This window comes from Chiloscyllium plagiosum, unplaced genomic scaffold (assembly GCF_037043375.1).
Source record: "Chiloscyllium plagiosum isolate Xiang-an unplaced genomic scaffold, Cpla_swu_hap1 HiC_scaffold_38, whole genome shotgun sequence".
NCBI lineage: Eukaryota > Metazoa > Chordata > Chondrichthyes > Orectolobiformes > Hemiscylliidae > Chiloscyllium > Chiloscyllium plagiosum.
This window is the reverse complement of record NW_028270176.1, coordinates 18,926,943-18,939,707: the sequence shown is the minus strand read 5'-3', so window position 1 is coordinate 18,939,707 and position 12,765 is coordinate 18,926,943. Positions and strand designations below refer to the sequence as shown.

General features: G+C 50.5%; 1 protein-coding gene across 1 annotated transcript in view; it reads left to right on the top strand.

Moving 5' to 3' along the window:
- Positions 1 to 12,765, top strand: part of LOC122547501 (IgGFc-binding protein-like) — a 159,684-nt gene that overhangs the window by 72,171 nt on the left and 74,748 nt on the right. The window contains 2 exon segments of the mRNA XM_087980826.1: positions 8,162 to 8,760; positions 11,694 to 12,261. Coding sequence (XP_087836952.1) covers positions 8,162 to 8,760; positions 11,694 to 12,261 — 1,167 coding nt within the window.

Sequence of the window (12,765 nt, the reverse complement as noted above, 5' to 3'; positions counted from 1 at the left end):
TAACCTTTCAGCACTGGGTTTAGCATGAATCTAACCCCCTCTGCCTTAAACATATTCAGGGACTCTGCTCCCTGAGAGGGTGTGTACAGCCCAGTCCGTTACACAAATCGGGGCAGCAATGTGGCTCAGTGGTTAGCACTGCTACCCCCACAGCGCCAGGGACCCCGGTTCGATCCCACCGCCGGGGGACTGTCTGTGTGGAGTTTGCACGATCTCCCCATGTCTGCGGGGGTTTCCTCCGGGTGCTCCGGTTTCCTCCCACACTCCAAAGATGTGCAGGTTAGGGTGGATTGGCCATGGGGAATTGTCCCATAGTGTCCCAGGGATGTGCACGTTAGGGTGGATTGGCCATGGGAAATTGTCCCTTAGTGCCCAGGGATGTGCAGCTTAAGGTGGAGTGGCCATGGGAAATTGTCCCATAGTGTCCAGGGATGTGCAGGTTAGGGTGGATTGGCCATGGGAAATTGTCCCATAGTGCCCAGGGATGTGCAGGTTAGGGTGGATTGGCCATGGGAAATTGTCCCATAGTGTCCAGGGATGTGCAGGTTAGGGTGGATTGGCCATGGGAAATTGTCCCATATTGTCCAGGGATGTGCAGGTTAGGGTGGAGTGGCCATGGGAAATTGTCCCATAGTGTCCAGGGATGTGCAGGTTAGGGTGGATTGGCCATGGGAAATTGTCCCATAGTGCCCAGGGATGTGCAGGTTAGGGTGGATTGGCCATGGGAAATTGTCCCATAGTGTCCAGGGATGTGCAGGTTAGGGTGGATTGGCCATGGGAAATTGTCCCATATTGTCCAGGGATGTGCAGGTTAGGGTGGAGTGGCCATGGGAAATTGTCCCATAGTGTCCAGGGATGTGCTGGTTAGGGTGGATTGGCCATGGGAAATTGTCCCATAGTGTCCAGGGATGTGCAGGTTAGGGTGGAGTGGCCATGGGAAATTGACCCATATTGTCCAGGGATGTGCAGGTTAGGGTGGAGTGGCCCAGGGAAATTGTCCCATCGTGTCCAGGGATGTGCAGGTTAGGGTGGATTGGCCATGGGAAATTGTTCCATAGTGTCCAGGGATGTGCAGGTTAGGGTGGAGTGGCCATGGGAAATTGTCCCATCGTGTCCAGGGATGTGCAGGTTAGGGTGGATTGGCCATGGGAAATTGTCCCATAGTGCCCAGGGATGTGCTGGTTAGGGTGGATTGGCCATGGGAAATTGTCCCACAGTGTCCAGGGATGTGCAGGTTAGGGTGGAGTGGCCATGGGAAATTGTCCCATATTGTCCAGGGATGTGCAGGTTAGGGTGGAGTGGCCATGGGAAATTGTCCCATCGTGTCCAGGGATGTGCAGGTTAGGGTGGATTGGCCATGGGAAATTGTCCCATAGTGCCCAGGGATGTGCAGGTTAGGGTGGATTGGCCATGGGAAATTGTCCCATAGTGTCCAGGGATGTGCAGGTTAGGGTGGAGTGGCCATGGGAAATTGTCCCATATTGTCCAGGGATGTGCAGGTTCGGGTGGATTGGCCATGGGAAATTGTCCCATATTGCCCAGGGATGTGCAGGTTAGGATGGATTGGCCATGGGAAATTGTCCCATATTGTCCAGGGATGTGCAGGTTAGGGTGGAGTGGCCATGGGAAATTGTCCCATATTGTCCAGGTATGTGCAGGTTAGGGTGGAGTGTCCATGGGAAATTGTCCCATAGTGTCCAGTGATAGAACATAGAACATAGAACATAGAACATAGAACATTTCAGCGCAGTACAGGCCCTTGGCCCTCGATGTTGCGCCGCCCTGTCAGACTAACCTGAAGCCCATCTAACCTACTCTATTCCATGTACGTCCATATGCCTGTCTAATGACGACTTAAATGCACTTAAACTTGGCGAATCTACCACCGTTGCAGGCAAAGCATTCCATACCCTTACTACTCTCTGTGTAAAGAAACTACCTCTGACATCTGTCTTATACCTATCTCCCCTCACTTTAAAGTTGTGTCCCCTCGTGTTTGCCATCCCCGTACTTGGAAAAAGCCTCTCCCTGTCCACCCTATCTAACCCTCTGATAATCTTGTATGTCTCTATTAAGTCACCTCTCAACCTTCTTCTCTCTAACGAGAACAGCCTCAAGGCCCTCAGCCTCTCCTGGTAAGATAGACAATAGAGAATAGGGGCAGGAGTAGGCCATTCAGCCCTTCGAGCCTGCACCGCCATTCAATATAATCATGGCTGATCATTCCTAATCAGTATCCTGGTCAGTGGAGTTGTGGATATTCCTTCCATACCAGGCAACATCCTAATAAATCTCCTCTGCACCCTTTCCAAAGCTTCCACATCCTTCTTATAATGTGGTGACCAGAACTGTACACAATACCCCAAGTGTGGTCTTACCAGAGCTTTGTACAGCTGCAGCATGACCTCCTGGTACCGGAACTCAATCCCACTATTAATAAAGGCAAAACACTGTATGCCTTCTTAACAACCCTGTCAATCTGGGTGGCAACTTTCAGGGATCTGTGTACTTCTCTGCTCATCTGCACTCCCAAGAAACATACCATTAGCCCAGTACTTTGCATTCTGATTACTCCATCCAAAGTGTATCACCTCACACTTTCCCACATTAAACTCCATTTGCCACCTCTCAGCCCAGCTCTGCATCCTATCCATGTCTCTCTGCAACCTACTACATCCTTTGTCACTATCCACAACTCCACTGACCTTGATGTCGTCCGCAAATTTACTAACCCACCCTTCTAAGCCCACATCCAGGTCATTTATAAAGATGACGAATAGCAGTGGACCCAATACTGACCCTTGCGGTATATCTCTAGTAACTGGACACCAAGATGAACATGTTCCATTAACAACAACCCTCTGTTTTCTTTCAGCAAGCCAATTACTGATCCAAACTGCTATGTATCCCACAATCCCATTCCTCCACATTTTGTATTATAGCCTACTGTGGGGAACCTTATCGAACGCCTTGCACCACATCTATATACACCACATCAACCGGTTTACTCTCATCTACCTGTTTGGTCACTTTGTCAAAAAACTCAATAAGATTCGTTAGGCACGACCTACCCTTCACAAAACTGTGCTGACTGTCCCTGATCAGATTATTCTTTTCTCGATGGTTATAAATCCTATCTCTTATAACCTTTTCCAACACTTTACCAACAACTGAAGTGAGACTCACTGGTCTGTAATTACCAGGGCTGTCTCTACTACCCTTTTTGAACAAGGGAACCACATTTGCTATCCTCCAGTCCTCAGGCACTATTCCTATAGACAATGATGATTTGAAGATCAATGCTAAAGGCTCGGCAATCTCTTCCCTTGCTTCCCAGAGGATCCCAGGATAGATCCCATCCGGCCCAGGGGACTTGTCTATTTTCACACTCTGCAGTATTTCTAATACCTCTTCCTTCTGAACCTCAATCTCTTCTAGCCTAGATGCAAGTATCTCTGTATCTTCCTCGCCAACATTTTCATTTTCTATAGTGAACGCTGTCGAAAAATATTTATTTAGTGCTTCCCCTATCTCCTCTGACTCCACACACAACTTCCCACTATTATCCTTGATTGGCCCTAATTTAACTCTCGTCATTCCTTTATTCCTGACATACCTATGGAAAGACTTAGGGTTAACCCTGATCCTATCCACCAACAACTACTCATGTCCCCTCCTGGCTCTTCTGAGCTCTCCTTTTAGGTCTTTCCTGACTTCCTTGTAACCCTCAAGATCCCTAACTGAGCTTTCACATTTTGTCCGAACATAAGCCGCCTGCTTCTTCTTGACCAGGGATTCCACTTCCTGAGTAAACCACGGCTCACGCGTTCTATATCTTCCTCCCTGCCTGACAGGTACATACGTATCTAGGACACACAGGAGCTTTTCCTTGATGTACAGGTTAGGGTGAATTGGCCATGGGAAATTGCACCAGATTGTCCCAGGGATGTGCAGGTTAGGGTGGATTCGCCATGGGAAATTACCCACAGTGTTAGGTTGCACAAGTCAGGGGGAAATGGGTCTGGGTGGGTTACTCTTCAGAGGGTAGTTGTGGAATTGTTGGGCCAAAGGGCCTGTTTCCATACTGCAGGGAATCTAATCAAACTAACCTTCCACCCATTGACCCCTCCCATCCCAGATATGATCTCCCGTCGGACAAAGATACAAAAGCTTAAACAAAGGGTGAATCGAAAGAGGTTCTTTAAGTACATTAAAAGAAAAAGAATAACTAGGGAGAGAATAGGCCCCTCAAGCACCAAAGTGGACACGTCTGTGTCGAAGAACAGGAGATGTATGAGGTCCTCAATCAATCTTTCTCCAGTGTCTTTACTGTAGAGAGAGCCATGAGGAGTTAGAAACTTGGGGAAGGTTGTGGTGATACCTTGGGGCCAGTCCATATCACAGTAGAGATGGTGTCGGATGTATTAGAGTGTATGAAGGTGGATAAATCTCCTGGTCCTGACCAGCTACATCCATGAACATTGCAAGAGGCTGGAGAAGAAATTGTCGGGTTCTCTGGCTGATATTTTTGCCTCATCGTTATCCACGGGTGAGGCCATGGAAGGCTGGAAGGTAGCGAATGTTGTGCCGTTATTCAAGAAGGGCTGCAAAGAAAATCCTGGGAACAATGGAGCAGTTATCCTAACATCTGTGTTGGGTAAGAAACTTGGGAAGATTCTGAGGGATCAGATATGCCTGCATTTGGAAAGATAGGGTCGGGTGAGGAGTAGTCAGCATGGTGTTGTGAGTGGGAGGTCATGCCTCACAAATGTGTTGGAGTTCTTTGATGAAGTGACCAGGAAGGTTGATGTGGGCAGGGTGGTAGATGTAGTGTATATGGATTTCAGTAAGGCCTTTAATAAGGTTTCACATGGTAGGCTGTTCAGGAAGGTTAGATCGCATGGATTACCGGGAGAGCTGGCAAATTCGATCCATAATTGGCTTGGTGGTATGAAGCAGAGGGACTAGTGGAAGGTTCCTTGTCGGCCTGGTGGCCTGTGATTAGGGGAGTTTCATGGTGAAAGGTAGAGCCTTAAGGAGTATAGTAGAACAGAGGGATCTTGGAGTTCAGGTGCATGGTTCTCTGAAAGTGGAGTCATAGGTAGACAGGGCAGTGAACAAGGCTTTTGGCACACTGGCCCTCATCAGTCAGGGCACTGAGGGCAGAACTTGGCAAGTTATGTTGCAGTTGTACAGGACCTTGGTGAGGCCACACATGGAATATTGTGTTCAGTTTTGGTCACCTTGTAATAGGAAAAATGTTATTAAACTGGAAAGAGAGCAGGGGAAATTTACAAGGATGTTGCCAGGTCTCAATGGTCTGGGTTATAGGGAGAGGTTGGACAAGCTGGGATTCTTTTCATTTGAGTGTGGGAGACTGACGGGGTGATCTTGTCGAAGGGTATAAGGTCAGGATTGGCACTGAGAGGGTGAATGCGCTCAGTTTTTTTTTCCCAGCATCAGGGAATCAAGGCCGAGAGGGTGTCAGTTTCTGATGAGGGGGGAAAGGATAAAAGGGAACCTGAGGGGTAACTTTTTCACACAGAGGGTGGTACGCACATGGAATGAGCTGCCAGTGGAAGTGGTTGTGGCTGGTACATTAACAACATTCAGTGGTGACTGAGGTACATGGGGAATGATAAAACAAATCAAATCACAAATGAAAGAAAAGAAAACATCTTACAATCGTATAAAAGAGCCACTGATATCTGCTCTGTGTTTCCTGTTAACCAGCCAATCACTAACCCATTCCAATATAAAAAAAACCACACAACATCAGGTTATAGTCCAACAGGTTTAATTGGAAGCACACTAGCTTTTGTAGCGACGCTCTTTCATCAGGTGATTGTGGAGGGCTCAATCGTAACACAGAATTTATAGCAAAAATTTACAGTGTGATGTCACTGAAATTTTACATTGAAAAATTGATTGTTAAGTCTTTCATCTGTTTGAATATCATGATAGTTTCACTTCTTTCATGTCTAAATCAAAAACCATTTTTTAAAAGTTGCATTCTCGGGTTAGCTGTTAACAATGGTGATAGCTAGACAATATGTTGAAGATATTGCCCCCCTGTGTTCTCTGTCTATGCCATGATGTTTAGACTGATTCTAATCTAAAAAGTGAGAAAACAGAGTTCTACATGAACGCATGCGGTTTTTTGAGCAAAGTACAATGTAACCCTGCAAGTACAAATTCACCCCCCAAAATATATGTGTGTGTGTGGGTCTTTGTCTGTCTGTGTGTATGTGTCTGTCTGGGGAGGGGGTTGTGAGTGTGGGAAAATGTATGTGTGTGTGTGTAGTGAGTGTAGAGTGTCTTAAGTCTGTGAGGAGGGTGCATGTGTGAGTGTGGGAGTGTGTGTGTGTGTATGTGTGTATGGGTGTCTGTGTGCGCATCTGTGTATATGTGTGATCGTGTGCCTGTGTGTATAGGAATGTGTGTGTGTGTGTTTAGGAGTATCTGTGTGTGTGTGTATGTGTGTCCGTGTGTATAGGAATGTGTGTGTGTGTGTGTGTGTGTTTAGGAGTATCTGTGTGTGTGTCTGTGTGTATGTGTGTCCGTGTGTGTGTGTGTGTGTCCGTGTGTATAGGAATGTGTGTGTGTGTATGTGTGTGTATAGTGCAATGGTGGTCACCTGTAATGTGACATGAACCCAAGGTCCCGGTTGAGGCCCTCCCTGTGGGTACCGAACTTAGCTATCAGCCTCTGTTCGGCCACTTTTCTCTGCTGCCTGTCCCGAAGTCCACCTTGGAGGATGGTCACCCGAAGGTCCGAGGCTGAATGTCCTGGACCACTGAAGTGTTCCCCGACTGGGAGGGAACCCTCCTGTCTGTTGATTGTTGGGCGGTGCCCATTCATCCGTTGTCGTAGCCTCTGCTCTGTTTCCCCAATGTACCATGCCTCCTGGCATCCTTGCCTGCAACGTATAAGATAGACAATGTTGGCTGAGTCACGTGAGTACCTGCCATGTATAAGGTGGGAGGTGTTCCCAGGCGTAATAGTGGTATTTATGTCCACAATCTGACACGTCTTGCAGCGTCCACCATGACAGGGTTGTATGGAGTTGTCCTGAGGGCCGGGCAGCTTGCTACAAACAATGACCTGTTTGAGATTTGGCGGTTGTTTAAAGGCAAGTAGTGGAGGTGTGGGGAAGGTCTTGGTGAGGTGCTCATCTCCATTGATAATATGTTGCAGGTCACGAAGAACATGGTGTAGTTTTTCAGCTCCTGGGAAATACCGAACAACGAAGGGTACCCTATTGGCTGCAGCGTGTATATATTTTGGGGGGTGAACTTGTACTTTGAGGGTTACATTGTACTTTGCTCAAAAACTGCATGCGTTCAAGTAAAACTCCGTTATCTCACTTTTTAGATTAGAATCAATCCAAACATCATGGCATAGACAGAGAACACAGGGGGCTAACGCATTCAACATATTGTCTAGCTATCACCCATTGTTAACAGCTAACCCGAGAATGCAACTTTAAAAAAAAGGTTTTGTGATTTACACATGAAAGATGTGAAACTATCACTGTATTCAAACAGATCAAAGACATAATCAATTTTTCAGTGTATAATCTCAGTGACATCACACTGTAAATTTTTGCTATAAATTCTGTGACAGGATTGAGCCGTCCAATATCACCTGATGAAGGAGCGACGCTCCGAAAGCTAGTGTGCTTCCAATTAAACCTGTTGGACTATAACCTGATGTTGTATAATTTTTAACTTTGTACAAACCAGTCCAACAACAGCATCTCCAAACCATTCCAATATGTTACCCACTACAGTGTCAGCTTTATTTTCCCACAACCATCTTTGTTGTAACTGTCGATCGAACACTTTCTGGAATCTAAGTACAGGATCAGAGTCAGAGATTTGCTGAAGACAGCTTTACCAAGCAGTGACCGGTCAGAATAGAGCAGTGTGACCTGATGGAACCTGAGCATTCTGCTCAGTACAGTCCATCCCATCCTGTCGGTTAGTGACAGGTCATTGGGATAAGGATTGTCTCTGTGTTCAACGACAGACAGTGAAATTGAACAGAGCAATGGATTGCTGCTTCCAATGGTTTCCCATCTGGGCACATTGTGGGGAAAGATTTCCCTTTTGGACCACTGACTGTAATTCCCCTTACACCGTGTCATTTTGTGTTTCAGAGATGCAGTGTCCACCACACAGTCACTACCAGACCTGCACTAGCGCCTGCCCAGCCACTTGCACTGATCCTAACGCGCTGTTGTTTTGCAACGAGCCGTGCGTGGAGGGCTGCAAGTGTGACCCGGGTTACTTCCTGAGCGGAGGTGTGTGTGTGACCTCCGCTGAGTGTGGCTGCTCCTTCCAAGGTCGTTACTACAGCAAAGGTGAGAGTGTCATCCTGACTGAGAGCTGCAGTCAGAAATGTAGCTGCCTCAACGCCAGTGTTGGCATCAGCTGTTCCGCTTTCAGCTGTGGGCACCATGAAGATTGCCGCCTGGTGAACGGGGTACGGGGCTGCTACCCCAGAGCACGTGGCACCTGCTTCGCCTCCGGTGACCCCCATTACACCAGCTTTGACAGCAAGAGGTTTGATTTCCAAGGCTCTTGTAAATACACCTTCAGTAAGTCGTGTGGAGAGGCCGGGAACCTGACCGCATTCAGTGTTGATGTGGAGAACGATCATCGCGGATCCCAGGCTGTGACCTGGACACGTCTGGTTGAAGTTCAGGTGTATGGCCATCGGATCCAGGTGTCGAGGAGTCAAACGGGCAGCGTGCAGGTAAACACAAGGACAATGAGAGGGATTGACGCTGACAGCACAGAGAGAGGATGTTCGGCCCATCGTGGGTATCAGAGGGATTGTGTGGATCCTGAATGCCAGGGAATCACATTCCCAATTTCAGTCTCCCAGAGGTGTGCTCTCCAGACTCCCCCTTAACCAACATGTACCCCCATACTGACCGTGGGGTTTGTAACCCTCCCTCCTGTATTGACTCTCAATGACCCTCTGGCTCAGTCATTATTCTGCGAAAGGGAGTGTTAGAATCCCCACAAACAGAAAGAGGCCGTTCTGCCCATTGAGTGCGCACTGACCCTGGGAAAGGCATCCCACCCTGATCCATTGTGCCACAACACAATCCCAATAACCCTGCATCTCTCATAGCTAAAACACCTGGCCTCAAATCTCTGGGCACCATGGGACAATTTCCCACGGCCAATTCACCCTCACCTGCATGTTCCTGGACACTACAGGACACTTTCCCACAGCCAATTCACCCTAACCTGCATGTTCCTGGACACTACAGGACACTTTCCCACAGCCAATTCACCCTAACCTGCATGTCCCTGGGCACTACGGGACAATTTACCATGGCCAATTCACCATAACCTGCATGTCCCTGGGCACTATGGGACAATTTCCCACAGTCAATTCACCCTAACCTGCACATCCCTGGACACTACGGGACAATTTCCCACGGTCAATTCACCCTAACCTGCATGTCCCTGGGCACTACGGGACAATTTCCCATGGCCAATTCACCCTAACCTGCATGTCCCTGGGCACTATGGGACAATTTCCCACAGTCAATTCACCCTAACCTGCACATCCCTGGACACTACGGGACAATTTCCCATGGTCAATTCACCCTAACCTGCATGTCCCTGGGCACTATGGGACAATTTCCCACGGCCAATACACCCTAATCTGCATGTCCCTGGACACTACGGGATAATTTCCCACGGCCAATTCACCCTAACATGCATGTTCCTGGACACTACGGGACAATTTCCGATAGCCAATTCACCCTAACCAAGCCAAATAAAGTCAGTGGCTACAAGAGCATGTCAGAGGATGGGAATCCTGCAGCGAGTAACTCCCCTGCGAACCCCCCCCAAAACCTGTCCCACTGTCGACAAGGCACAAGGCAGGAGGGTGAGGGAATACTCCACACTTGCCCTGAACGGTGGCAGCTCAAACTTCACTCGATAAGGACAAAGCAGACCCTGCTGGATTATCGCCACATCCACAAACCTCCCCTCCCCCCCCCCCCACCGACGCTCAGTAACAGCAGTGTGTACCATCCCCTCCCCCCCCCCCCACCGACGCTCAGTAACAGCAGTGTGTACCATCCCCTCCATCCGCCACCGACGCTCAGTAACAGCAGTTGTACCATCCCCTCCCTCCCCCCCACCGACCCTCAGTACCAGCAGTGTGTACCATCCCCTCCCTCCCCCCACCGACGCTCAGTAACAGCAGTGTGTACCATCCCCTCCCTCCCCCCACCGACCCTCAGTAACAGCAGTGTGTACCATCCCCTCCCTCCCCCCACCGACGCTCAGTAACAGCAGTGTTTACCATCCCCTCCCTCCCCCCAACCGACGCTCAGTAACAGCAGTGTGTGCCATCCCCTCACTCCCCTCCCCAACGACCCTCAGTAACAGCAGTGTGTACCATCCCCTCCCTCCCCCCCACCGACCCTCAGTAACAGCAGTGTGTACCATCCCCTCCCTCCCCCACCGACCCTCAGTAACAGCAGTGTGTACCATCATCTCCCTCCCCCCACCGACGCTCAGTAACAGCAGTGTGTACCATCCCCTCCCTCCCCCCACCGTCCCTCAGTAACAGCAGTGTGTACCATCCCCTCCCTCCCCCCACCGACGCTCAGTAACAGCAGTGTGTACCATCCCCTCCCTCCCCCCACTGACCCTCAGTAACAGCAGTGTGTACCATCCCCTCCCCCCCCCACCGACCCTCAGTAACAGCAGTGTGTACCATCCCCTCCCTCCCCCCACCGACCCTCAGTAACAGCAGTGTGTACCATCCCCTCCCTCCCCCCCACCGACCCTCAGTAACAGCAGTGTGTGCCATCCCCTCCCTCCCCCCCACCGACCCTCAGTAACAGCAGTGTGTACCATCCCCTCCCTCCCCCCCCACCGACCCTCAGTAACAGCAGTGTGTACCATCCCCTCCCTCCCCCCACCGACCCTCAGTAGCAGCAGTGTGTACCATCCCCTCCCTCCCCACCGACCCTCAGTAACAGCAGTGTGTACCATCCCCTCCCCCCCCCCCCAGTGTGTACCAGCTACAAGATGTGCTGCAGAAACTCACCAAAGACCCTCAGACAGCATCTTCCAAACCCACGGCCACTTCTATCAAGAAAGACAAGGGGCAGCAGGTACATGGGGACACCGCCCCCTGCAAGTTCCCCTCCAAGTCCCTCACCGTCCCGACTTGGAAATATATCAGCCATTCCTTCCAGGGTCAGAATCCTGGGATTCCCTCCCTCAGGGACATTGTGGGTCTGCCCTACAGCACATGGACTGCAGCGGGTCAAGGAGGCAGCTCACCCCAACCTTCTCAAGGGGGGCAACTAAGGACGGGGCAATAAATGGTGGGCCCAGCCAGTGACCCCCCACATCCAGTGAATGAATGAAAATAAAGCACACATTGAGGCACATTCCTGACAGCGACAGTGAAGGTTTTGATGAAAGAGCGGTCCTGATTTTCCCTGATGTATCGTGAGGGTGTCAATGCGGTTTGGAGAAATGGGTCCCTGGTGGAGGTGTTCCAGGAAGGGCAGAGTTCCGGGGGAATCCGAGAGCCATTTCTCCTGTTCCTGAGGGAGGGATATTGGGGGGAGGGGACAGTGATTTGTTGCTGTGTCCCCCCTATATCTGTCACAAGTCCAGCTTGTGTTTCTCTGTCGCCAGGTAAACGGAGAGAGTGTCAATTTGCCGGTGCGTTTAGAATCCGGGAAAGTCGATCTTTTCCAGAGCGGATCAGCGGCGGTGCTGGAGACGGAGTTTGGGCTCCGAGTGTCCTACGACTGGAGCCATTATGTGGTGGTGATGGTTCCCAGCCTGTATTCGGGCTCACTGTGCGGACTGTGTGGAAACTTCAACGGAGAGCCGGCAGACGATTTTGTGTCTCCCAACGGCACGGCGCTGTCTACAGCAGCAGTGTTCGGGAACAGCTGGAAAATCTCCGATCCCGAGGCGGTGTGCTCGGACGATCCGGGCTCGGTGATTGTGTGCAGTGACTCTGACCGCCGTCTCTTGAGCTCCGAAAGTTACTGCGGTGTTCTGAGCAACGTCAGTGGGCCATTCCACCGGTGCCATTCGGTGCTGAGCCCGATGGCTGCCCAGGAAAACTGCATCTTTGATCTGTGCGCCGTGGGAGTGAGCGGGGAGCTGCTGTGTCAGGCGATTGGATCGTACGCAGCAGAGTGTCAGAGACGGGGAGTGATGACCGGGGATTGGAGAAATGTCACTGGCTGCGGTAAGGACCAAAGCTGTCTTTGGGAGCCACTGGCCCCTGCAACAAATCACGGCCACTGCGAGCTCGTGGTCACTGCCTTTGGCCGTTTCCATGGGGACATGGCAGGAGGTGGCCACTCAGCCCGTCATCAGGGAGGCAGCTCACGGCTGATCTGATTGCTCCACGTTCCTGCTAGCCCACTCCCTGATAACCTTTCAGCACTGGGTTTAGCATGAATCTAACCCCCTCTGCCTTAAACATATTCAGGGACTCTGCTCCCTGAGAGTGTGTGTACAGCCCAGTCCGTTACACAAATCGGGGCAGCAATGTGGCTCAGTGGTTCGCACTGCTACCCCCACAGCGCCAGGGACCCCGGTTCGATCCCGCCCCCGGGGGACTGTCTGTGTGGAGATTGCAGGATCTCCCCATGTCTGCGGGGGTTTCCTCCGGGTGCTCCGGTTTCCTCCCACACTCCAAAGATGTGCAGGTTAGGGTGGATTGGCCATGGGAAATTGTCCCATAGTG